The sequence below is a fragment of the Sceloporus occidentalis genome, unplaced genomic scaffold (assembly GCF_023333645.1).
Source record: "Sceloporus occidentalis isolate IW3139 unplaced genomic scaffold, rSceOcc1.0.p SCAF_1, whole genome shotgun sequence".
Lineage (NCBI taxonomy): Eukaryota > Metazoa > Chordata > Lepidosauria > Squamata > Phrynosomatidae > Sceloporus > Sceloporus occidentalis.
In genome coordinates, this window is record NW_028316981.1 from 276083651 (window position 1) to 276110612 (window position 26962).

A 26962-nucleotide genomic window follows, 5' to 3' on the forward strand; every position below is an offset into this window, starting at 1 on the left:
ATAAAAATTAAAGATCAGGCCTAGCCAAATAATAGTGAAAGCAAAGCGACAACCCCAGTCCCTGAAGCACAACATGAGGCCATGGCCAATCCAGGCACGCTTCAGTTAACGAAGCAGTTTGACACACACACACACTCTTTCACTTCCATGGCTCAGTGCTATGGAATTCTGGGATTTGTAGTTTGGTGGGGCACCAGAGCTCCCTGACAATTAAGGCTAAGTAGTTCACAAAACTACAAATCCCAGAATTCCCATTGCCTTTTCGCGGAGCTCTGGCAATTAATTTGTAATTATGATTTTGGTATTTTAAGGTAAGGGATAAGGGGACATGTAATTTTTAGTCGTGTACTTGTTATGTATTTGCTTATGTATTTTCTTGTAACCCGCCTTGATCCTTTGGAAAGGGGGGATATAAATGAAATCTATTATTATTATTATTATTATTATTATGAATAGTGTCGTCAAATTATTTCTAAAACCTGTGATAAAGGCGCTCCTGACCTTTCCCATCCTCCGAGGCTCTTTCCACCTCCCCACATCACCCCCTTTTCCTCTTTCACCTTCTATCAATTGAAAGGCCTTTAAACAAAGCCTCAGTAGCGACGGAGCACTGGACAATGGTGCTGGTTGTGGTTTGTTGAGGTTGTCTGCCTTCAATTCATTTCTGACTTAAGGCGACCCTAAGGCGAACCTATCCTGGGAGTTTCTTGCCAAGATTTGTTCAAAGGCTTGCCCTTGCTTTGCCCTGAGGCTGAGAGAGTGTGACTTTGTCCAAGGTCACTCCATGGCCGAGTTGGGACTCCAGCCGTACTTTCCAGAGCCGCGGCATATGACTCTACTTTTCCTATCTCTATGAGTAAAGGGGGTTGACTCGTGAGGGCGCGCCCATATTAGAGCCAGCAGTCGCGTCCTGATGACGTAGTACGTCTACTCGGAAACCCGGTGCTGTGATGGCGGCTTCCTTAGGAGGCAACGTGATTGCAGAGGCGGAGAAAGTAGGATTGTGAGGTGAGGAAGGGGCCCCGGTTGGAGAACCAGGGAGGGGCTGCGGAGGAAGGCAAGTGCTATTCTGTCCCAGGGAGACGGGGAAGCCCTCCCTCTTCGTACAGCCCTGCTTCTGCTAAGATCATTGGGGAATACTTGCCCATAGGGAATCATTGGGGCATAGACTGGGCAATTGTTGGGCAAGTATTACCGAATGATTCTCTGTGGGCAAGTACTGCCATTTGTTTTAGTATTCCCCCACAATAAGCGGCAATTCCCAAAGCCTATGGCCTAAACGACACTGCAGAAGTCACCCACCTCCCGCTGTTCTGGTTGACTTCGTTGAGGTTATAGAAAAAAAGACCCAGACCTATCTGTTGCCTTAGAAGGATGATGGTTTCGTTTTAACCAGATAGTTGCAAAGCACATTGCAGAAATAATCCAGTCTGAGACCGCCTTGACTGCCCTGGCTCAGTGCTAGGGAGCCCTGGCAGCTGTCCTTTTGTCAGGCATTTAACCTTCTCTGTCAGATTGTTCTGATGCCACAGTAAACCACGATTCCCAGGATCCCCTAGCACTCAGCCAGGGCAGTTAAAGCGGTCTCAAACTGGATTATTTCCGCAGTGTGTTTTGGACCTTTGTGTTCACACTGTATGGGAACATGTACTTGTCTTGTCTTTCTTTAAAAATACACTCTAGGTAACTAATATTAAACTTTGTTGTCGTTCTTGTGCACCTTGACGTTGTTTCGGATTGTGATGACGCTAAGGCAAGCCTATGACAGGGTTTTCTGGGCTTTCCATTTCATATAACAAACCCGATCAGATGTCTTGTTCTTTGCACAGGGGCTGTTGTGTTGTCCTGCACTTTATAAAAGTGGCCAAAGGCATCAGATCCTGTTTAATCTTGGAAGCTAAGCCAGGTCAGCTCTGGTTAGTACTTGGATGGGAGACACCCAATGAACACCAGGCGCTGTAGGCTATATTACAAAGGCAGGAATTGGCAAAACCACCTCTGAGTATGCCTTGTCCAAGAAAATGCTGTGAAATTCATGGGGTTGCCATAAGTCGACAGATGAAACGAAGGCACGCATATGCAAACTGGAGTCTTGTTTGTGACTTTTCAAATTGGAATACATGTTCCTTGTCAGTCATAATGCTAAGCATGTTTGCTAAGATTCAGCGGGCAGATTTTAATGGACAGTCCAGCATGTATGTAGCCAGTGTTGACCTGCTGTTATTTGATCACTTTTTCCTCTTCTGTTCCTGTCAGTGATTATTCTCCCCAGATATGTTTCTTTTACAGTGATCCTGCAAGCTTTGCGGGTTACAAATAAATATAATAAATAAATAATTTTTAGATGAGGCTGAACAGGTAGATTACTGCTGAAATCTATCATCTGTCAAAAGTAAGGGAATCTGTTTTAGATTATGGTGGTAGCAAATCATAAATGAACTGTGTTAAAACTTAAAGTATGTGCTTTACTAGTTTTTTTAAAAAAATAAGGTATTATGTAAGATTGTAAGCCTGAGGGCAGGGAACCGTCTGACTAAAAGATTGTATGTACAGCGCTGTGTAAATTTACAGCTCTTTATAATAAAGGTTAATAATAATAATAATAATAATAATAATAATACGTAATGTCTTCAGTATTTAGTGCATCTTGTTTTCTTTATTTCAAAACCTCTTATTCACTTTTGCTTTAGGAAGTGGAAGACTGGAAGATTAAACTTTATTGCTTGAAGTTGTATTTAAGAAAAAATGGCTAGCTACAAACCTGTTGTAGTCCCAGCTTACCCAAAACTTGGTGAGAAAATAACCAAGGATACTTTGTACTGGAAGCATTACAAGGTAACAATACATCATTACTGGGATTAGGACTGTTACATCTGGTTATTTTCTCAGTCTTCAATATCTGATGACTGTGATATTAAAGGGGGTGCATCTGAACTTTATATTACAATTTTGGACTCCCATGTATTACAAACAACAGTAGTTTATTAAAATACATTTGCTGTCTTGAACACTTATTTAAGCGGCAGTTTTTCCTATTCTTTCAACAATGTATGATGATTGAATTTTATTTCTGTAGATATGTTTGTGCAACAGTGCTACTGCTATTTTACAGCACTAAATATTTGTTAAAATAATGTTTGCAATGTCTATAATTTAAAAATATCTTTTGGCTTGTTTCTGTCTTTTTGTAAAGAAAATATTGTCAATGGAATGCTTAAATTGTACTTCTTGTTTCAAAAGGCCCCCATTCAAATAAAGGAGTTCGGTGCAGTGAATAAAATAGACTTTTCTCCAGTTCCTCCCTATAACTATGCTGTCACAGCTTCATCAAGGGTAAGGATGGAAATAAAACTTTGGTTTCCTTAACATTTACAGTAGTGACTTTTCACAGCCTGCTCCTATATCCTGGGGTGGTTTTGTAGCCTAGAGCCTATATGTGTTAAGACTTGCCCCAAAACAAGAGAATTCATCTCCAGGGAGAACAATTCTCTTCTGAAAAAGACATCACCCTTCTGGTTTTAAACAGAGAATCATGTGTTCACTTTTCCAAAACTGGAAGTAGTACAGTGCGCCCTTGGTATCTGCTGGGGTTTGGTTCCAGGACCTCCCTTAGATACCCAAATCTGTACATGCACAAGTCCCATTATATATATTGGCATCACAAAAAGATTCCTCCTATAGGATATGGCAAAATCAGGCTTTGTTTTTTTGGGGGGGATTTAAATACACACACATTCAAGCCATACATGGCTGAATCCGTGGATGCAGAATCTGTAGATAATGGAGGGTTGACTTATTTTGAAACTGGAAGTATTCTTTTGGTTACTTTGGCGCGTTACAGACCTGTAGGCGCGCCTTTCCCTGGTGTATTGGGGCCTCAGTGGCTAGAATGGCAGCCGCTGAGGCCCCGATCCGCTGCTTTCCGGGCCGCGGGGAAGTGGCAAAAGGCCGCTTCCCCACAGCTTAGAAAGGGGTGTCCTGGGGCTTCAAGCCCCAAGGACACCCCACGGCGGCAGGGAGGAGGAGAAAGGGGCCGCTTGGCCCCTTTCTCCCTTGCGTTGCTGGGCACAGCTGTCTGAAGGCTACACCCAGCGATGCAAACCAGGAAGGAGCTCCGTTTTGGAGCTCCTTCCTGCTCCACGCAAAGGGCGCATTAAGCGCCCTCGCGCGGAGCGATGGTGTCACGTCCGCGCCGCCTCGTTTGGAGGCAGCGCGTTCGTGACGCCATCATGGTGGCGGCCGTGTGGAACGGCCGCCACCATTTTGTGTGTGCGGAGCGCGTACTAGGGTTAGGGGGGTGCGGAAGCTCTGCGCGTACTTTAATGGCGGTCTGTAACCCGCCTTTGTTTCAAGTGGAGGTTGCTAGTCCAGGAGCAGGAAAATGGCCCTTGGCCTCCCAGAGTTTGGCCAACTCTGTAAAATTTTGTCATTATGAAGCTGTATTGAGTTTGCCTAACCTAATATCCTGCTTCTGCTTTAGAAGAAATGTCTGTTTGTGCTACAGCTGGTGAAGAAAGCCTTTGGTTATCTGAAGTATTATATCTTCTTGTATGAAACTGCCCAAGCACTGATACCTTTAGAAGAGGCTCATCTCTCAGTTCTACCACTTTCACAGTTACATCTGGTAGGATCACAGGAGAGGGCCTTCTTGGTGGCTGCTTTTTGGAATTCTTTCCTTAGAAAAGTTAGGTTAGTGTAGCAGAAACCACTGGCTGGGATAAATAACCAAGCAGACCCACTGTCACAGAAGGCACAGTTTTATTACGGCCGGGACCCTCCTGCCCAAAAGTTGCAAGAGAGACCATGAACATTCTTTACAGCAGGTTTTATACACAAGCACAATACAGGAAAACCAAACCTCCAAAGTCGTACCCCACCCCTGATTGCAAATTATCTACATTTGTACATAATTTCTATTGTGTTAGCAAATGAACATGTCTATGCATTTTGAAATAGCAGAAATTGTTCTAGTTCATTGTGACATTGTTTATACTCTTCTGTTCAGGATATTCAACCTTATCTAATAGCACAGTGTTCTCAAAACAATCTTATGCAAGAATTGCTCATTCTGAGATTAGTCTTTGCAAAAGCCAAATTCTAGCTTCTATTGAGATCTCAAATCATTCTAGTCTTACCCAAAATCATGACCACAAACAGTTTATAAAAGCATTTCTAATATAATTCTTCAACCAGGCGATTAAGTTCACTTCATTAGCTCCTTTCGTGCTATCCTCCTCTTAGCCGGGGAAACTTGTTAAGAGGAACAAAACCCCAGGTACAGAGAGAGCTTTAGTTCTCTCTGCATCACATTGGAAGGGATCCCAAGACTTATCTAGTTCAGTCTGCTGCCAGTGCAAGAATCCAGAGCTGAAGCATGGCTTAAATCTCTGCCATTCAGCCCAGATGGGTGTGGGATCCTCAGATGTGTCCTAACATTGCGTGGGAGTGCAGCTCTCCATTCTGTTTACCTTACAGACACTGATCATTCCAGGTTTCATTCAGAGGGAATTCTAGAGAGGATTGCTGTACATCTCAGGGTACATACCAACAGATGCTGATTCATTTTCTTCTAACACTATCCTTGTCAGGCCTTCTCTAAGCAGTATGTGATTCTGGTCCAGCGCTATATAGAGTTCTTGAATCAAAAATGCCTCTTAGTTTGTCTTTTTTATATATAGTTCATTATGGCAACATATGTGTTTCTTTTTGTTCTAGATTCACATTTATGGCCGATATTCACAAGAACCAGTCAAAACATTTTCTCGCTTCAAAGATGTAGCTTATTGTGCTACGTACCGAGATGATGGGAAGCTGCTGGCTGCTGGCAGTGAAGAGGGCAGTGTTCGACTCTTTGACATCAGTGGAAGAGCAGCACTGAGACAGTTTGATGGCCACACTAAGTAAGAACATGTAGTTTTATTTAAATGGGTGGATTACAGTTTCAAATTGCAAATTTACGCTAAAGGATTTCCATCAGCTGGCATCAGAGAAACCATTCCAAAGCAGATTTGTTATGTGCTTTCAAGTCTGGCTTATGGCAACCCTAAAATGAGTCTATTGCAGAGTTTGCTTAACAAGATTTGTTTAGAGGGGATTTGCCCTTGCCCTCCTTTGATGCTGAGAAAGTGTGATTTGCCTGAGGTCACCCAGTGGGTTTGAGTAGCTGAGGGGGATTCAAACCTTGATTTACAGAGTCATGGTGAAAGGCTCAAACCACAACACTGTGCTGGCTGTCCTCTATGTGTGTTTACTCTTACACTGTAAATGTGATGTAGCAATTTAAATCTCTACTGCAATTTTCTCAACTACTAGGTCTGTTCTACAAAGTGTTATTTCTATCCTCCAGAATAAATACATAAAATGGATTAAAAATGGTATTTTGTAATCATGAAGCATGTGGTTTCTATTTCGAATTGAATTTACTATGTCATACTCCTCCGTGTGGACACCAGCCAGCTGGGATTTGGAAGTGGGGTGTTTGGGATCACTTCTTCTGAAGATATTTATTGTTCCATGCCCTGTCAGTGTGGAAGATTTGACAGCTAAGGAGTCTCAGCATGTCCTTAAGCTTTTTATATGCCCAGATTTTTTTCAGTAAGTTGCCTTGTTTTTAGTTGTAAATGAAATACTTCTGTAGCAGAATTTAATGTGTGATTTATGTCTTTACTAAATACACACAGCACAAATTACAGAGATTAATAAATTAAAGAAAAATTCAGGTAGCCTAAAAGGTTTTTAAAAAACAAATGACCAGTGTTTAGCTATACAGTATTCATAATGGCGCCGCAAAAAGAAGCTGCATTTTGTAGTTTCTTTTTGTTGCGCGAGGGAGCCGTGCAGTTTCGGGCGGTCTGTAAGGTGCCAAAGTCAGGGACTATCTCATGAAAATTGTGTCATGCCAGTGCAGTTTAACTTGTGGTTTGTTCTCATAGTTCAAAAGCATGGCTTGTGTTGTGTAAATGCAGTCTGTGCTGCATTATTATTTTTATTTGAGTTGGGGAGAAGAAATCTGAGTATTTAGTTCTGCAAGCAGTATCAAAATTACATTTTCTTATTAAAATAAGGAAATTTGCATGTTGCACTTTATCTGTTGGTGACATATGGTCTAATTATAGCATTATAGAAACATAAGGGTTGGAAGAAACCACAAGGGCCCTCCATTCCAACTTCCTGCTATGCAGGAATACACAGTCAAAGCACTCCTGACAGATGGCCAACTGGACTCTGTTTAAAAACCTCCTAAGGAGACTCCATCATACTTGGGGTAGTGTGTTCACCTGTCAAACAGCTCTTACTGTCAGGAGGTCCTTCTTAACATTTTGGTGGACTTTGTTTTCCTGTAGTTTGAATCCATTGCTCTGTGTCCAATCTGTGGAGCTGCAGAAAACAAGCTTGATCAATTTTTAGTATGACATCCTTTCATGGCTATCATGTCACCCTCTTAACCTTCTCTTCCCCACCCTAAATGTACCTAGCCTCCTAAAGTGCTCCTCATAGGGCATGGTTTCCAGACCTTTCACTATTTTGGTCGCCTAGTCTGGACCCACTCCAGCTTGTCAATATCCCTCTTGAATTGTGGTTTATATCATATCATATTATTTATTTATTATTATTGTACTTAATATTATACTTATTTATTTATTTATTAATAAATATTTATAATAAATAAATACCTTATTTATTGTTAGTCCTTTTGTATATATGTGCAGCAGTCAAGCTGTTTGTAATCTGCACCTCCTACTGTGCTTTCTTGGATCGTAGCCTTTTAAAATATGGACTGGCATTCTGTTGGGAAGCTATGTCATTATAAATTGACTTATGATGATGTAAAGTTGAATTGTGCCATTGTGAAAATCTCATATTCTCAGGAAAAGGAGAGCAGAGATGTAGCTATGCTATTGGGACCGTTGCTCAAGTGGAGCCAGCAGTGTGTCTTCATGTGCAATGTAAACCCCTAACGCAGAACAGGACATCTTGAGAAGTATCCTGTTGTGCTTTATCACAATTCACTGGCACAGTTGTATATTGTGTCAATGATGTACCTCGGTCACCATAAAGTTATACATCGTAGCCTCTGATGCAGGCTCTCAGCCATGATTTTCAATTTATTAGTCACTTCAGAGTACCTATGTGAATAGGTCTTTCCACACACTTCATTAAGAGAGATCAACTGTATATGTGTGTGTGTGTATATATTTTTCTTTATTGAAATACCAAGGAAGTATTTCCACAGTGGCTGGAAGTACTAATACAGTCAGCCCTTCTTATATACGGATTTTTTATACACGGATTCAAGCATACACAGTTTGAAAATGTTCAAAAAAAGTATGAATTTCAAATATCAAACCTTGATTTTCCATTTTTTATAAGGGACACCATTTTGCTATGTCATTATATTCAATGGGACTTGAGCATACACGGATTTTGTTATCCACTGGGGATCTTGGAACCAAACCCCAGCATATAAGGGTCCACTGTATTTATTATCACAGTCATGCAGTTTAACTGAAATGGTACTTTTCAAAATACAAATCTCTGATATCTCTAGCTGGCATGGCTGGTAGTTCAGTGATCTTAGGAACTTGTAATGCAAAACTGACATTTCCAAAGCTGGAAGTTGGTGACAGATAATAACAATTGCGTCTAAAAATCAGACCTTAATTTCAATGATCTTTCACATTTATATAGCAATAGTGGTAAAGTGTACAGTATGTGTTTTCTTGAGAATCCTTTTAACAGTATGAAAGATAAGGTGAGTTGGTTTTCCTGTGTTGTAATGGATGTACATGAAAGGTGAGTTGCTGTTTAGTGCTGAATTTATATTTGAACTAGAGGCTACATGGCTTGCAATTTGTATTCTTGTTTATTATACTATGCTACTCGGTTTCTTTTAGATCAAGTGTGAGGAAAGTAGCCCTGGTGGTGCAGTGGTTAAATGCCTGTACTGCAGCCACTCACTCAAAACTATAAGGTTGCGAGTTCAATACCAGCGAAAGAGCTCAAGCTTGACTCAGGTTGCATCCTTCAAACAAATGCAGCCCTCTGGCTCCCAACAGTTGTTCACCGTAGATAACATGCTTAAATGAGAAGTTAACTTAGTTAACAGGACTTTGGTCCCACGTGAATCATTTTGGTGCATCTGCCCAGTGTTCAAAAATAGGAAATATCATTTGGCTCTTTGAGTGGTTTCATCACAATGCCTATTTATATGCAATGAGGCTTTCCACCTACAGCAATTTAGTCTTTAAGGCTCCTTCATTTAGCTAGAACACTTCTGAGTATAGTTTCTTATTCCCTTACTGGGCATTTATTATGCTTATGTAGGGTAATATAGATTAATATGAAATTTGTTTACTTATGTTACGTGATGCAAGGGTCTCATCTGGACTATTTTCGATCTTGGCTTGCAGGGCTGTGCATGTTGTGGGCTTTCTCTCTGATAAGTACCGTATAGTATCTGGAGCAGATGACTACACAGCAAAGGTGTGGGACATTTCATCTTCCTCAGAAATAATTTCCTACAAAGAACACACAGATTATGTAAGATGTGCCTGCACAAGTAAACTGAATGCAGATCTCTTTGTAACAGGTTTGTAGTTTATTGTTCATATCAAATTGGTTTCCTGAATACTTTGTCTGGTAGATATTGCAGTTTTGGCACAAAAGATTTGCTTTCACTACTGGGCTTTACTGATCTTCCCTCTGTAGTCTGCACATTCTTAAAGTTTCATTGGTTAATTGGAAGACTGGATTTTAAAAAAAAATTGTTGCTGGCAGAACACTTTTTCTAGAATTCTTTTTCTAGCTTGTGTTTCATTTTATTTTCTTACCTTCATAGTGTTATACTGCTCATCTAATGGTAAGGCATCACAGTGACATATAATTGTATTCTGAGTTGGGTGAGAAATGAACTACTAAACTCACTTCTTTGATTGAAATAGTAAAATAAATTATTTCAAAATGCAAACGTTACAGTTGCACTCCTCTTTTATTAAATGAGTAGTTTGTGTTTCTTTTTGCTCACAGAATAGTTTTGGGCATCAAGTACCATGCTTGAATAAATGGGGTATACATCCCAGAGAGTCATGTTTTACATTATTAGTTCCCATGAAGAGGGATGTAAGCGTTGGTCATTATCTGATGCCAGTAGTTTTTCATTTATACTGATATATATTCTGTTTTTGTTCTGAGTGATGTATCAACATTGACATGACATATGTTAAAGTTTTGGATTCTTTCTCTGGAATACCTTCTAGGTTCATATGATCACACTGTGAAACTCTTTGATACTCGGACAGAAAAAAGTGTGATGACGATAGAACATGGGCAGCCAATTGAGAGTGTTAATCTTTTTCCTTCTGATGCTCTTCTTGTGACTGCAGGTATAGCATACAGTGTGTAGTGTCTCCCCTTCCTTTCCTAATGTACATCTAGGTTTTTTTTTAAAAAATTCCATCTTGTAAATACTTATTTTCCTCCTTGCAACTGATTTGACACAATGGACAGCATTGGCAAAAGAGTATTGCTATAGTTTCTGCATCATTCATGAAGAGTTATGTTTCAGAATTTTGAGGAATGTAACTTTGAAGAGAGGCCTTCTCAACTTGTGCCTTCTCAGGAGGTAGTTAGCCCACCAGGACCTAATACAGTGGGCACTTGATATCCGCTGGGGTTTGGTTCCAGGACCCCCCATGGATACCAAAAATCTGTGGAAGTTCAAGTCCTGTTAAATACAGTCGCAGAGTAAAATGGTGTTGGAATTTATATTTTTTGAAATCATGTATGCTTGAATCCGTGGATAAAAAAACTCATGGATATGGAGGGCTGAATGCATACTTTGTTTTCTTTCTGCCTATTAATGGGGAGGGAGAGGATGGCAAAGCATCTGACAATTCACAATATGCACAAGTATTGGTATGCAAAGGCCTTTGTGGACACATGTCATTCAATTTGCTCCATCCCTCTTCATCTATACATCATTCTGGCAGACTTGTATTCAATTATTGCACCTTCCCTGGAATGCGTCTGCTAGTGGAATGGGGTGAGAGGCAATTTTGGCGATTTCTCCTGTGCATTACATTACATTACATCCCAATCTCAGAACTGTTTTGGAAGGTCTCCCAGCTCTCCAAAATAGAATGGGAAAGGTGCGGATGGAATGTGCAAACAATCATGGCCTTCCCCATTTCATCTCATCATGTTGAGTTAGAGCAAGTTTAAGCTGAACAAGAGAGAGAACCTGCTTGCTTACTTCATATGCATGGTTTATCATTAGTAACTTTCTTGGGTGAGTCCTGCATGGCTTCTGCTTCATCAAGGGTATTCCTTCTAAGTGTCAGTTTGCAAAGAAAAAGCACTTCTCCTTTTTCTTATAGGTGGTCGGTACGTCAAAGTTTGGGACATGCTTAAAGGAGGGCAGTTGCTAGTGTCCTTGAGAAACCACCATAAGACTGTAACCTGTTTGTGTCTAAGTAGCTCTGGACAGAGGCTGCTGTCTGGGTCCTTGGACAGGTTTGTATTAACTTCAAATCTTTTCTAGAAAGGATTCCATGTAATTGAGCTATTCCATACACAGAACTGTTTATGCACTGTTTATGATTTACAACTCCAAAATATGAAATGTAGCATATAACATAGCAGCATCCCAATAATATGAGTGTGCATCTGCACAGAGTCTCTCTCTTTTGCACTTTAGAAAAAGCAAAGGATTAAGTTTGAAAGTTTGGGTAGCACATGGGGAATTTCAAAGACCTAGCTGTGAAAGATTTCTGGTAGTCAGTAGAGGATGCTTCAGTGCCTTATATTTTTCTTGTTTTAAACGTGATTATAGGAAATGGAGTTAATTATGATCACATATGCTTCATGTGCATGATGTACACTGCAGTATAATTCTGACTATGTCTGCTCATGTGTATGTCCTGCTGTGCGTAGTGGGATTTACTCCCAGGCAGGTGCATGCCATACACAGCTTTATCAGGCTTTTAGGTAGAGTTTGGGTTAAACTTAGATGATGGCTTGGATTGTGCCTTCTGTGAACAGAAGGGTTCTTTTGATCTTTCAGAACCTGCAGAGTACATCATCATACAACACAGGGGGAGTAGGCTGTTTTCACTTTCCTTCTCCTTCACCAACCCTTGTGTCCCCCTATATTTGCTCCAGAGCCTTTTTGGGATCCACTGGATCAATATGGGGAGTTGTGGTAGGTGTTGCAGGGGAAGGAAGGCCTCAGCCTGAGCGCTTAGCAGAACTCTTCAAGAAATTTCTTGGCTCAGTCATTTGGCTGTTTTAATAATTTCATGTACAGCTTCTAATAAATTCTAATAAACTGAGAGATACCTAAGTAAGCCCACTTTTATAAATTATAGGAAAATCACTTTTCCTCCTCTTGTGATTGTTTTTTTCAGGGTGAGAGCAGTGTAACTGTTTCCAGGTTATAATAATTTAAGTTAGTTGATGCAGGATTACATCCTGGTAATCTTTATTCCATATTACATTTTTTTTTTAAAAAAAGTATTTTCACCAACTTACTTTTTATACTCTTTCAGCCTTCTTAAGAGTCAGATTTCTGTAAAATATTTTAGAGCTCCACTTTGAACTCACTATTTTGTTTCTGTTGTTTGCAGGCATGTCAAGGTTTACAGTACAACTTCGTACAAGGTTGTTCACAGCTTTAACTATGAAGCATCAATTCTCAGTCTTGCATTAGCAGTAAGTACTGTAATAAAACCTGTAAGTAATGTTTCTATCATAATTTTAAGAATATTGTGACTTGCCAATCAAAAGCACTTAGAGGTGCAGTACAGACCGCCATAAAGCGGTGTACTCGCGCCGATACTAGGGTTAGGGAGTGCGCACCAACCACATACTTCCTAACCCTAGTACATGTGGGGGCCGCCATGATTGTGCTGACCTGCCCACGTGTCGGAGCGTCACACGCGCAGCACACACGCAGTGTGTGACATCATGCCACTGGAGGGCGTTTATCACGCCTCTCCAGCGGTGTGGAAAGGAGCTCCGAAACTGAGCTCCTTTTTTGGGAGCGAATCGTTCCTGTGGCAACCACATGGCCATGGGACCATTCTCCTCATGGCTCCTGGGGTGTCCAGGGGCATGAAGCCCCAAGGACACCCCTTTTCCACACCACGGAAAATGGCGGATTGGGGCCGCAGGGCTGCCAGCGAGGCTGCACTGGCCCCAATCTGGCGAGAAAAGGCCACCCATTTGGGGCAGTCTGTACCGCACCAGAGTTGCGAAAGCACTGGGGTGGGCAGGTGCAATAGTCATTGGATGTGGCATGCTTTATTGATTGTTAATAGTGCAATGTCCATTAAGTGTTTTCTCTAAATTGTACTAGTATTGCCTCCACTTGAGACTGCACTGTTGGGGTGGTTAAGTCTGCCATGGAGGAACAAAACCCACTTTAGCCACACTCCATGTAAACTGTACTCTGCTATTGCACCTTATAGGAACAGTGATGTGGGATGTTTGGCTGTTCAGATGTTTTTGGATAGTAACTCCCTCCAGTCCTAGCCATGGAATGATGGTAGGTATATGCCTACAATATTTGACTGGTGACAAGTTGCCCAGTCCTTATATGGGGCTACGCTTGAATTCTTTTAATCAGGCTGCTTTAAATGCCTTATTATTTGTAATACCACCATGGAAGGAGCAAGTGGATTTTTTTTAAAAAAATGCTGTTAGCAGCCACATCAGTATTCATTCTTTTGGCCGGAATGCTCTATGATAAGAAGAGGAACATACTGCAAGACACAAGGAAATAAAAAATTGTTGATTACAATACACAGAAATGCTATATAAAACAGATGAAGAAATGAATGACACATGGAATGAAGAAACATACAAAGATGAATCCCAAATGTTAGAAAGTGAGGTGAAAGCAGCAATGAGAGAAATTGGGAAGAATAAATCACCAGGAACATTTGATATTCCACTGGAACTGATACAATCCACACACAGTATTAACTCCAGTTTTAACTGAAAGATGCTAACAAATATGGAAAACCAAACGGTGGCCAACAGACTGGAAATGTTCAATATTTATCCCCATCTACTAAAAATGATACAGAAGACTGCAGCATCTATAGGACCATAGCATTAATGTCCTACGCAAGCAAAATTATGCTTAAAATTGGAGAGAGAAATCAGAGGTCCGAGTGGAGTTCAGGAATGGCAGAGGTACTAAGGGTCACATAGTAAACATATGATGGCTAGTGGAGTGCACCAAGGAATTTTTTTATGAAAATCAGCATGTGCTTCATAAACTATACAGAAGGAGTAGGAATGAAGATAAGAAGGAATATCAAGAGTGCAAGATATGCAGATGGCACCATACTACTAGCGGAAAACATCACAGACTTTGAACAATTACTAAGGAAGGTCAAGGAAGAAAGTGCAAAGGCTTGGTGGTGAACATAAAGAAAACAAAAATAATGACCATGGAGGATCTACATACAATCACTTTAGGTAATGAAGGATCAAACATTGATCAGAACAGAGACTACAATCAAGAAGAAGTCTAGGAATGGAAAGTATGTAGAGAGATCTTGTAGCACCTTTGAGACTAGGTAGCAATGAAAGAACTAGACAAGACAGAATCATCCAACCCATTGTATACCCCATCATCATATATGGTTGTGAGAGCTTGGACAGTGAAGAAAACAAATAAGAAAATCAATTCATTTGAAATGAAGTGCTGGAGAAGAGTGTTGACAATACCCTGGATGGCCAAAAAGACAAACAAATGGGTCCTTGAACAGATCAAGCCTGAAAGCTCCCTGGAAGCCAAGATATTCAAACTGAGGCTGTTGTACTTTGACCATGTCATGACAAGGCATGATTTATTAGGAAAAACAATAATGCTAGGAAAGATAGAAGGCAATTGAAAGAGAGGAAGACAGCAAGCCAGATGGCTAGACTGAATTAGGGAAAGTCTACAAGATGTGAGCAGAGCAGCGCAGGAATGTGAGGACTTGGAAATGTCTCATACACAGGATCGCCATGAGTTGAGGTCAACATGAGGGCAGCTAATAACAACAACAAGATAGCCTGTGTCCAGAGCTCAAAGCCCTCAAGAATACTGTCTCCCTCCACCACAGAACTTAGTTTAAAGCCCTTCAGATCATTTTTGTGAGACTTAGCAAAAATGTTCCTACCTGCTGCTGTGAGGTGCAACCCATCACTTAGGGTTCAAGCAGACAGGGAGGAAAAAGTAGTCAGAGACCACTCCACCCACGATCGCTTGGGGAATGCACAACTGCACAGCCTGCTCTTAAAGGGGGCTGCCGTCGTGGTCCTTAATGGGCTGCCATTTCCTTTTTCCATGCTCCTTTTGCCAGTGGCCCTGGGTCACCTTAGGTCACCTCAGGCCAGCTTCCGGCCACTCTGGGAGCATGCATTGTGTGCATGTCGTGCCCCTGAAGCAGCAGGAAACCACTCTATCCCATCTTTTTCAGGTCTTACAGAAGTCCATCTTCCTGTAACCACAGATCATGGTCCAAGAAGCCAAATCGTTCCTGGTAGTACCATCTGTGGAGCCAGCTATTCACCTCCACTCTTCTCTCCCTTCCTGGGCTGTGTCCTTCACCTGGGAGGAGAGACAAAATGACAAGATGTCCATCAAGTTCTTTCAGCTTCCTACCCAGAGCTTTGTTATCACTTGTGATATACTGAAGGCTATGCCTTGCAACGTCATTGGTTTGCATACTATTACTAGCATTATTTTATTGCAGAGGGATTTGTAGTTTATTGTGACACATAGAGGTTTCTGACAGAGAATGCTAAATGTCTTACAAAACTACAGTTCCCAGAATTCCCTAGCATTAAGTCAGGGCATTTAAAGCGGTCTCAAACTGGATTATGTCTGCAGTGTGTTTTGGACAATAGATATGTCTCTCAGTGCAGAATCTCATCACTTACCTTTTAGTAAAGATAATGTGACATGTAAATTAAAAGCCTACTTCTCTTAGAAAGCACAGCGGTAAATATGAACCTTATTTAACAAGTCTGGTAATAACTCTTCCAAGAAGCTAAATTGATTAGGAATTGTTTCTGCTGAGACCTGAGCCTACATGCATAAGTTTGCTCAGAAGGTCATATTAGAATCATTTTTTTTCCTATGAGGTATTTCTCTTGCAAAATGGAAATGGTCTCACCATGAATATGCGCTGAACTATAATTCTCATCATTCCCCCTCCCCCTTTCTAGCCTGAGGATGAAACTCTTGTTGTTGGCATGACAAATGGAATACTCAATGTTAAACATCGGAAGCGTGAAGGAGCAAAAGAGCTTTTGAACAAGAGGAGAAGGCCTGTTTACAGAACCTTTGTGAAAGGACGAAGCTATATGCCAAAGGAGGTATGGAGAAAAGCATGCCCTGAGGAATTCTGTCTTGTGTTTGCAACTCAAAATCTAGCTGGGAAGACTATTAATTAGACATAATACCAATGTGAAGGTGCTTTATCACATTGCTAGATAAGGGATTACAAATTCATCATGTGGTTGTACAAAATGAATTTTATTTCAGTTGTCTGAATTTAGTCACATTGTATCATGTGTTACATGGTTATAAGTAGAGAAAATATAACTACAGGAGTTATGTATTCCAGCTTTTTGGTGCTTATAGTCTTTATGCTTTATGTTTCTGCTACTAAATGTTAGTTCTTAATAGGCTCAGGCCGGTTACAGACCGGCACTTTAGTGCGTGACGAGCACGCACTAGGGTTACAAAAGAGCGGTGCTTCCGCACCGCCCTAACCCTAGTGCGTGGTCGTCACGCACTAAACAGCGGCGGCCCTTCCATATGGCCGCCGCCGTGAGGACGTCACGGCCACGCTGCCTCTAGACGGGGTGACGCGGACGTGACGTCCTTGCTCCGCGCCAGGGCGCTTAGTGCTCCCTGAACACAGAGCAGGAAGGAGCTCCGTTTCGGAGCTCCTTCTTGGTTTAGTCCGCTGGGCGCAGCCTTCAGACGGCTGCGCCCAGCGGACTAAAAGAGAAAGGGGCCAAGCGGCCCCTTTCTCTTCTCCCCGCCACCGCGGGGTGTCCTTGGGGCTTGAAGCCCCAGGGACACCCCTTTTCAGGCTGCGGGGAAGCGGCGTTTTGCTGCTTCCCCGCAGCCTGAAAAGCGGCGGATCAGGGCCTCAGCGGCTGCTGCTCTGCACGCTGAGGCCCCGATACACCGGGGAAAGGGGCGGGTGCAGACCACCCCAAATGGGCGGTCTATAACCCGCCTATGTTACAAATGTTTTGCAGAGAATTAGTTTGGCTGCTATATTTAATTGATCAGTTGTAGTCCAATGAATCTGGAAAGCATTAGGTTGGAAAAGGCTGCATTAGAATAATCATTTAAAAAGCTACTTTCAGTTAATTGGCTAGCAAGTTTGAACTCTGAAATCCTTGCAAAATCCTTGAGTTATCAAACTTAAACTTAGAAGAGGGGTTTCTTGTTCTTTCTCCCAAAGAAGATAACTCTTCTAAGATGTCTCCTGCTTACACAGGCAAGTGTCATCTAGAAACAGAGTAGATTACCGTAAGCCAGGGGTCGGCAGCCTCCGGCCCACGGGCCGGATGCGGCCCGCAAAGGCCTTTCAGCCGGCCCCTGCGCACTCCTGCTTCCGCCACCACCGATTGTGGCTTTTCGCCGCTCCGGACGCCACCATTTTGTTTCTCAAAATGGCGGCGGAGTCTCACGCGACCTTTCCCGTGGTTGCGCGAGACTTCACCGCCATTTTGAGAAACAAAATGGCGGCGCCCTAGAGGCGAAGTCTCGCGCGACCACGGGAAATTGGCGGCGGCCTCTATGAGGCCCGCTGCAGCCGCTGGAGCCCTTGAACAGGGCTCCGACGGCGTCAACAGGCCTCTGGGAGGCCCGTTGCCGTCGCTGGGGCCCTCCAACAGGGCTCCGGCGGCGTCAGTGGGCCTCTAGGACTTTTTTGCTGGCCTCTGATGGGGCCTGGGGCCCCGTTAGGGGCTGGCAAAGAGGAAGAGGCCTCCAGCGCTGGCGGCCCCCGACGGCTTTCTTGCCGGAGGAGGCCTCCAGCACTGGCGGCCCCCACTGACTTTTTTGCTGGCCTCTGACAGGGCCTAGGGCTCCGTCAGGGGCTGGCAAAGAGGAGGAGGCCTGGCCCCTGGAGGGTGGAAGCTCCGCCCCCGGCATGCGGCTCCGCCCCTGGAGGGTGGAAGCTCCACCCCCGGCACGTGGACCCGCCTCCAGAGGGTGGAAGCTCCACCCCCCAGCTTCGGCCCCCCAGTTGTCTGAGGGACAGCAACCCGACCCCTGGCTCAAAAAGGTTGCCTACCCCTGCCGTAATCATTTCGTATGCAAGTGTTGTTTTCTTCATATCCGGCTATACATTGCCATGACAGGGAAAAGATGCAAAACAAGTACATATAAGGTGATGCTCACAGAAAGAGCAGTTTTTCTATATTTAGCTCTATCATATTTTTTTTCTGCTGTTCTCCCTTTTTAGGAGGATTTCTTTGTCAGTAAACCTGTAAAAACTTATTTGAAGAAGTATGACAAGCTCTTGAGAAGTTTTGAGGTCTCCAAAGCTCTTGATGCAGTACTTCTGGTAAGATGGTATTAGGTTCTCTTTTGGATCTAATTACAGTGGACTTTCGGTATCTGCTGAGGTTTGGTTCAAAGACACACACACACACACGGATACCAAAATCCATGGATGCTCAAGTCCCATTATATACAATGGTGTAGTAAAATTGTGTCCCTTATATAAAATGGCAAAATCAAAATTTGGTTAAATATTTTCAAGCCAAGGATGATTGAATACATGGATGTAAAATCCATGGATATGGAGGGCTTTATTCTGATAATCTATAAAGGTTTGATATTTCATAATCTGATCCTCAAACTTTGTATGTAATGTAATGGTCATTACTGCTATACAAAATTCCAAGGAGAAATTGTTGAGAAATTCTCCATCCTGCAAACTTTATGGGCTTACAGTATTATCTATGCTGAGTAGCTGTAGCTCCACAGGTTTTCAGATAGAGCATTTCTAGAAAAGCTAGAGATTTAATGTGGGGTTTTCTGGTTCCAAGGCATGTTCTCCATCATCCCATTCCTGATTGTGGGGTTTTATGACAGCCTCTTTAGTTCCTCCTTTAGTGTGGAATTAAAAATACATTCATGTGGTTTTTTTAAATATTTAATTAGCCATGCTTCTAATACTTACGCATATCTCACAAGGCTAGGGCCAGGAGTAATATAGAATTAAGTGTTCTTCCTGAATCCAGCTCATATCTTTCTAACTGACCACTGTTATTTGTTATGGGGGCTATTTGAAGGAAGAAATTAACATGGAGTAGAAGTCAGATGTCATAGGCGGTTTACCGGTTGTCTCTTGGCAGTACAACCTCAAAAGGTTGAATGTTTCAGACTGGAAACAAAAGACCACAAACTACCACATGAATACATTTTAAATACAACTATTAAATTCTAAATGACTTCTTTTTTGTGGGCTGGGAAAGGATTTGAATTGCTGAAATGTATGTGACCATCTTGCTGCAAGATTGTGCTGCTGAATACTTTGTATTTTTAGGCTCATGGGAAAAAAAACTTCCCTGAAGTTGCAGTTGCCGTCATGCAGGACCTAAAACGGAGAGGAACATTGAAAAATGCACTTGCAGGACGAAATGAAGAACAGCTCAAGGCGCTCCTTTCTTTTTTAATAAGGTATTTGCCAGAGCTATGATTTCTAAGTCCCATAATTTTGTGCTTCAAAGTGGGAATTGTGCAATGAGTGTTTTGTTCAAAAAGGATGGATTATTTTTTTCTCTGAAGCTTGTTGAAGTTCTCAAACAAATTCTGTTGTGTTAAAGGGCAGTCATTAGTAGAGACTTTTTATTGGTTGATGAAAATGAAGTTTAGTTTTTGTTTAGTAAGTAGAAACAAGGCTTTTCCATAGTTGTATTTTTACTTTGTGATGGAGAATAGCCTCCAGTAAGTCATAAATGAGACAATTCCTGTAGTTGAGTATAAATGTTAATATCTAGTTTATTGCCTTAATTTGCAGCCATATAACAGATGAAAGATTTGCTCCTGTGCTCATAAGTATTGCAGAAATGATCATTGGTAAGTTTGAACATTAAACAAGATTCAAATAATTGTCTTTTAATCAAATGACCCAAAATTCCATTCTTTTGTTTGGGTTACACATGAGAAAGGTGTAGCAATAATTTTTTTATTTTAAAAAGCCAGTGCAGTGTAGTTTGAGCATTGTACTATAACTTTGGAGCCAGGGTTTGAATCCCTGCTTAGCCATGGAAACCCACTGGGCAGTGGCAAGACTGCCTGGAGTATTACCTGGGGCAGTGCTTCTAGAGGCAAGGCCAAAAGGACACTCCCACCTTGCTGCCCTGCACTGCTGTACTCACAAGTAGGTGGCACAGGGCAGGGAGGTGCTTTCTCCAGCCTGCGACTGGAGTAAGAGGAAGACAGACCGTGCATATCTTTCCTGGCTGCTTTTGCTAACTGGGAGCAATGGGGAAGGTGGGGGTGGGCAGGCATGCAATTACCCTCCTTCCCAGTTGCTTTGGCTAACTTGCTTGAGCAAGCTAGCCAAAGCAATGGGAAAGGGGGGGGCAGGTGCATGCTTGCTCTCCGTCTGTGTTGCTTTCACTAGCTTTCTTGAGCTCAGAGGCTGCAGGTATGCCCATGTATATGTCAACAGGTATAACTTGACTGCTGGCAATAGTCATTGGTAGGTTCCCTCTAGGGTATTCTGGGGGCAGGGTGGCTTTGTTTCCAAAGTCCTTTGTTCCATCCTGTTGATTTTAATAGATGGAGGAAAGGCAGGCAATGGGACAAACAGTGAGCAGCTGATTAAGTATGTGCTAGCAGGTCTTGAGATGCTGCATTGGTTCCTGAGTGGACCTCTCATTCATGCCCAACTCAGGATTGCTCTACTAGAGGTAAAACTAGAAACTTCTAATATACTTATGTTAAACCCCATTAAGTGCAGATGTTATGTTAATTTTCTTCTTTTCGTTGCCAGATATTTACATGCCAGTTGTTGGACAATCTCCAATTATTGACAAGCAGTTTTTAAAACTTCAAGAGCTTGTAGAAAAAGAAATCGAACACCAAGTAGAATTACTGGAAGTCTTGGGGATGATGGATTCATTGTTTGCAACTATGGCAAGAAAAAAGCCCACTCCTTTGGAAGAGGAGAAAAGTGATGGTTCATAGAAGATACTGCAAATTTCATCAGAGATTGCATTGCATTTGACTCATACTTTCACCAGATGCATTTATATACTTTCCCCCAAAGTATTGCTCTGGAGAAATAAAAAATACAACATTTCTTTGAGGGAAACAAGGTACTGGTGACCAGTTAGAGTAAAGGCCCTTGGGAAGTAATTTATTGCCATCAGGGTCTATTTAACTGTTAATGTTTTTGCCAAATATTGTATAAAGTTGAACTTTATTTATACAATTCTACTGTGGTTAAATGTAAGATAATTCAAAGATCTTTATATTTTGCCAGTTCTTTGGCAGTGTGCATGTGCCTTCAAGTTGCCTGTCTGCTTATGGCAACCATTTATTAAGTCCCCTACTATTCAAACAAATAAATATGGCACATTTTCCATAAAACTATTTTAAAATTTTCACATGTGATGATTTCTTCTGGTAAGTCAGTCCTGCTTTAATATGAGAAAACAAGATGTTTAGTAGTTTTGTTCTGCAGTACTCTGAAATTTTCCACAAAACAAGATGTAGTTGTCCTGTTAGTATCTAAGGGTACATAATAAATAGTAACTTATGTACTCCTTTCAAAAATAATTTTAAATTCTAAGCATTTGATGTCGCCAAAGCATTTGGCTACATTCTTTTTTATCCCAACAGATTAAAATAAATATTCAGGTGTCTAAGCAGATAATTGATTTTCTTCTTCCCCTCCATATCCCCTTTTATATTCTGATAAGAATGAGAACTGTGTGTCAACCGCAGACTCAAGATTGTTCAGGAATTTGAATCAGCCAAGTGACAAGTAGACTTGTACAATATTTTTATGATTACTCTATGACTGATGTTTCATTGTGAAGTATGTGAAAAGTTTAAACTTACCTTATATACTCAACTATAAGTCGACCTCATGTATAAATGAGGGCAAAACTTTGGGCCAAAATTATGGTTTTTGCTATGACCCATGAATAAGTTGAGGGTAAAACTTAGGGGCATATGTAACACAGAATCTAAAGAACAAAATAACAGAAAACAATGCCAAAGAACCTACAAAATTCCAGCAGGCATAACTGTTTCTGCTTATGTTAAAGGCTGGAAGGATGAAAGAGTAGAGGGGACCAGTTGTTTCATGACAGATTATGCTTTTGCCTTTCATCAGGGAATGGTTTCTTTAAAAAAAATAAGAATTAAATTACAGTACTTACCTCGACCTGTGGATAAGTCGACCCAGGTTTTTAGGGTCAGGTTTTTGACTAAAAGTTTTAGACTGATACATGAGTATATACGTCTGCTCATCACTGTGCTTCAGATCAGCAATCTGCCAATAGTTGGGCTGAAGACATTTGTATACCAAAATAGGGGGGAAAATTAAAAACATTTTATGTTACATCTCCATAGAATGGCTCCCCAGAGGAGATATCAGGGTTGTGTGGAAAGATGCAGAGAGAAGAACATAAATTGGCAATCCATGAACAAAAGTGTTTTTGTATAATGTTGGATATAACTCATTGGTGCGTTACAGACTGCCAAAAAGTGGCGGCCTGTACCCGCCCCTTTCCCCGGGGTATCGGGGCCTCAGCAGCTAGAACGGCAGCCGCTGAGGTCCCGATCCGCCGCTTTCCAAGTCGCGGGGAAGCGGCAAAAGGCTGCTTCCCCGCAGCCTGGAAAGGGGTGTCCTTGGGGAGGAGGAGAAAGGGGTCACTTGGCCCCTTTCTCCCTTGCGTTGCTGGGCGCAGCCGTCTGAAGGCTGCGCCCAGCGACGCAAAGCAGCGAAACGGAGCTCCTTCCTGCTCTGCGCAAAAGGCGCACTAAGCGCCCTCACGCAGAGCGACGATGTCACGTCCGCGCCGCCCCATATAGAGGCGGCGCGGTCGTGATGTCGTCATGGCGGCCCCCATGTAGATGGGGCGCCGCCATTTTGTATGGACTCAGAAGCACTGCACCTTCCTAACCCTAGTACGGACTGACTCTGTATTAAAAGGCCCGTCTGTAACGGGCCATTGTTTTCATCAGTGTAGCACACCACAAGTTAAAAAAAGCTCCTTCAGGTTAATGGAGTATGAATAAACGTCTACCTCTGTCTTTATTGTAATGCAGAGGGGCCAGAAGTAAAAATTGTGCTCTCTGTCTACTTGATTATATAATTGTTACTGCTGTAATGGTTCCATTCTGTGCTTCTGAATAATGCTTTTGCTCATGGAGGAAGTTAACTGAGTTTTCTCTCTAGAAAGCAGGAAGACGATAACTTGAGAATTTCTTCTAGAGTCTCAGCTGAACAAAATCTTCACCTAAAGTAGTTACAACATCTTTATGGAGTTTGTATATCTGCTCTAAAACAAGGGTAGGCAACTTTCAGAGGACTGGAGCCACCGAGTCTTCCCCTAGATCATGAACAGCTGTATATAGTGGGCCTTTGGTATCTGCTGGGGTTTGGTTCCAGTACTGACTTTGGATACCAAAACCCATGGGTTCTCAAGTCTCATTATATACAATGGGGTAGTGAAATGGTGTCCCTTATAAAAGTTGCCATTTTTGATTTTTTTGGGGTGGGGGAAATATTTTCAAGCCATGGAATCCATAGATACGGAGGGCTGACAAGGCTCTTTACACCACACTGGGGGAACAACTTCCTCCTCAGCCTGCTTTTGAAAAATGGGAAATTAAAGTCAATCTCTTTGTGTGTGTGTGTGTGTGTGTGTTTGTGGAGTGGGGAGCAGGCCAAAGTGGAGGGGAGGTGTTGCAGGATTCCCTCCTACAGCCTCTTAAGTGTCAGTAAGCCCTTGAAGTTTATTTTTTCTAATATGAGAAGATGTGAGGGGCCTCATGGTTTATGGCATGAATTTTGCCTGCCCTTCCTCTAACTTCCAACTTGTGATTTAGGCCATTGTCAAAGTATAATTAATCCTGTATGAACTCATCTGAGATGGTTTTCATGATGTGAAGTGGATATAAAGGATGGAGATTAAGGTCATTGGAAGCAGGGATGGACATTTAGAATTCCAGTACAGAATAGGATGTGATGGAAAGTGAATAATCAATGGCAAATCTTAGTAGGCATCACTATCTTAAAGCAGATTCACACTGATGTGCAGTGGCCTCACTGCTACTTCCCCCTGTTATGAATGCATATTATCCCAAGAAAGCGTAGGAAGAAATGAACAGTGCTGTGGGTGGGGACACTGATATGGTTTCTTCCCATGAATTTGGCTTCCCAGTCAGGTAGCATTCACATGGGAGAGAACCAGGTACTGTAATTGACCCAACCCATACTAGTTTCTTCTTGCACCTGTTTCCAAAGTGGTGGTTTGTTGCTACTGTTATTTATAGCCTGCCTTTCCCCCAATCTAGGACTCAAGGTGACTTACAAAAGTTAAAACAGATGTAGGTAAAAAATTTACATTGTACAGTGAGTCCTTGGTATTCGCTGGCATTTGGTTCCAGGACCCTCCGTGGATAGCAAAATCTGTGGACGCTCGAGTCCCATTAAATACAATGGCATGGTAAAATGGTGTCCCTTATATAAAATGGAAAATCCAGGTTTGCTATTTGGAATTTAAACTTCTTTGGAATATTTTCAAGCCATGGATGCTTGAATCCATGGTTAGGAAATGTGTGGATAAGGAGGGATGCCTGTACAAAAGTAAAAAATACAGGCTAACATTCTAGATTGGTGTTACAGACCCATAACTGCTCCATATGCAGCAATCTTAATGTAAGACTTCACCAGTAAGCAAGGCTGCAACAATCAGAAGCAGAACCCCCAATGCAAAAGGAAACATGATCTCCCATGGTTCTGGATCAGCAGCTGAATAAACCACCCAGTGTGAGTGCCAGGAGATATTAATTATGGATAATTGGGTGCTGCGTGAGAGTCATGCCATGATACCACGTGCCTATTTTAAATGTGGTCTTTTTTAAAGTACCTGTGTGGGGGAGTGGTTACAATGTTGGACTGGAACTTGGATGATCCAGGTTCAAGTCCATGCAGCCATTAAACTTTTGGATGACATTGGGACAGTCATTTTGTGTCAGCCACATTTATCTCAGAAGATGGTTGTAAAGATAAACTGAGAAGGAAGATTGCTGTGTACCTTGCCTTGAGCTCATTAGAGGTTGGGTTACTAACGTAACTAGCAGAATAAATAAACTATGGCTGGTGGATCATAACATACAGAAGCATGAGCAGTATGTAGCTCAACCCCCAACATTGAAAGATCATGCTCATGAAGAAAGTTCAGGTGATGGTATGGCATCCTGCCTCATCACTCCTCTCCCTGCTCTCTCCACCATTGGACAGTAACACAGACATGGTCATGAAATACAACCCAAGCAGTTTCAGTGAAAGGTAAGATCTGTTCAGGGTCACTGGGAAAGCCTGTATACAGTCGGCTGCCTCACCTCACTTTCATCGGGACTAGATGTTCTGGTGTTACAGCTTAAGGATAGTTACAAACCACTCAAACCATCTTTTAAAATGACACCATACATTTTCTTGCACTGCAGCCTCTGTTTGTAGAAACCACATGCATTTTGCACAAGCCCTTTTGGAGTTGTGCAGTAACATTTTATATGTTTCTTCTTTAGGTTCTAGTTGTTTTCTCAGTAGGGGCCAGTTTTAATGAGTGTGTATATGTGAAAATTAAAAGTACAGCAACAAACAGCTTTTTGTTCCAGTGTGCTTCTCTCACAGAAATGGAAAAGAAAATGTCATGATGGCTTTACTTTCTAGCAGTGAGTAAAATTTTGTTAAGTTGTAGGTTATTTAATAACTTCTTTCAGCATCTGAAAATGTAATTGTTGGGATCCAGTAATCTACATATTTATTTAACCTTCATCCACTGGGATAAAAACAACTTGCACTGAGTGACTTTGGAGATATTTTTTGACGCAATGGAAATTTCAGTATTTTTCAAAGATAAAAAAGCTCCATATCCACAGCAGTGTTTGTGACCATAATTTTCTGACATTCCATTCTTACCATTTCTCTTGTTTAGACTTGCTCCTCTTATTTCTTTAGAAAATCCTTATATAGAAGAAATTAGGGATGTGTGTGTATATTCTCTCATTTTTCCACAAAGGAGCTCAGTGTGACATACACAATGTCCCCCTCACAATAACCTTATGGTGGAAAGTGACTGGTCCAGGATACTCAGGTCCAAAACACACTGCAGAAATAATCCATTTTGAGACAGCTTTAATTGCCCTGGCTCAATGCTAGGGAATTCTGGGAATTGTAGTTCATAGGTGCCCAGAGCTCTCTAACAGAGAAGGCTTAACTATCACAAAACTATGAATCCCAGAATTCCACAGCATTGAGCCAGGACAGCTTAAGCGGTCTCCAGCTGGATTATTTCTGCAGTGTGTTTTGGACCTCAGTAAAGTTGTGGGTGATCAGGGATTTGAGCTGTGATCTCCCAGATCTAACAACAAACACACCATACACTTAGGTAGAAAATTTTTAAAACATCCTTTCACTTTGAATAAAGGTTCAGGAGCCTTCTGGCACCTGAAAGATTAGTATGTAAACTATAGCCAACTTTTTCAGTGTTGTGTAGTTCATTAAAGTTTATGATAATAACAATATGTTAGCCTTTAAGATGCCATAAGACTCTCTTAGTTGTATGGAAATTGGATGAGGATATGCATCGATAAGGATATGATTGATCAGGTTTCAGTTTCGCTTGTCCTGATGTTTCAAAGTCCTTGCAGCTCCATTAGAAGAAAATTTTGACTCCCTCC

General features: G+C 41.8%; 1 protein-coding gene across 2 annotated transcripts; it reads left to right on the forward strand.

The window, feature by feature from the left end:
• Positions 1 to 133: 133 nt before the first annotated feature.
• UTP15 (UTP15 small subunit processome component) lies at positions 134 to 22902 on the forward strand. Of its 2 annotated transcripts, none has more exons than XM_089494174.1 (13): positions 134 to 311; positions 2691 to 2835; positions 3241 to 3333; positions 5716 to 5900; positions 9411 to 9589; positions 10257 to 10382; positions 11376 to 11511; positions 12624 to 12708; positions 16225 to 16374; positions 18489 to 18590; positions 19578 to 19711; positions 20052 to 20110; positions 21033 to 22902. In XM_089494174.1, exons 2-13 carry the CDS (start codon positions 2746 to 2748, stop codon positions 21224 to 21226), a joined length of 1533 nt encoding a protein of 510 aa, XP_089350300.1. In that variant the 5' UTR covers positions 134 to 311; positions 2691 to 2745; the 3' UTR covers positions 21227 to 22902. The 2 variants fall into 2 exon arrangements, with proteins under 2 accessions (XP_089350300.1, XP_089350295.1); XM_089494169.1 differs by lacking the exon at positions 134 to 311 and adding an exon at positions 917 to 1008.
• Positions 22903 to 26962: the final 4060 nt, after the last annotated feature.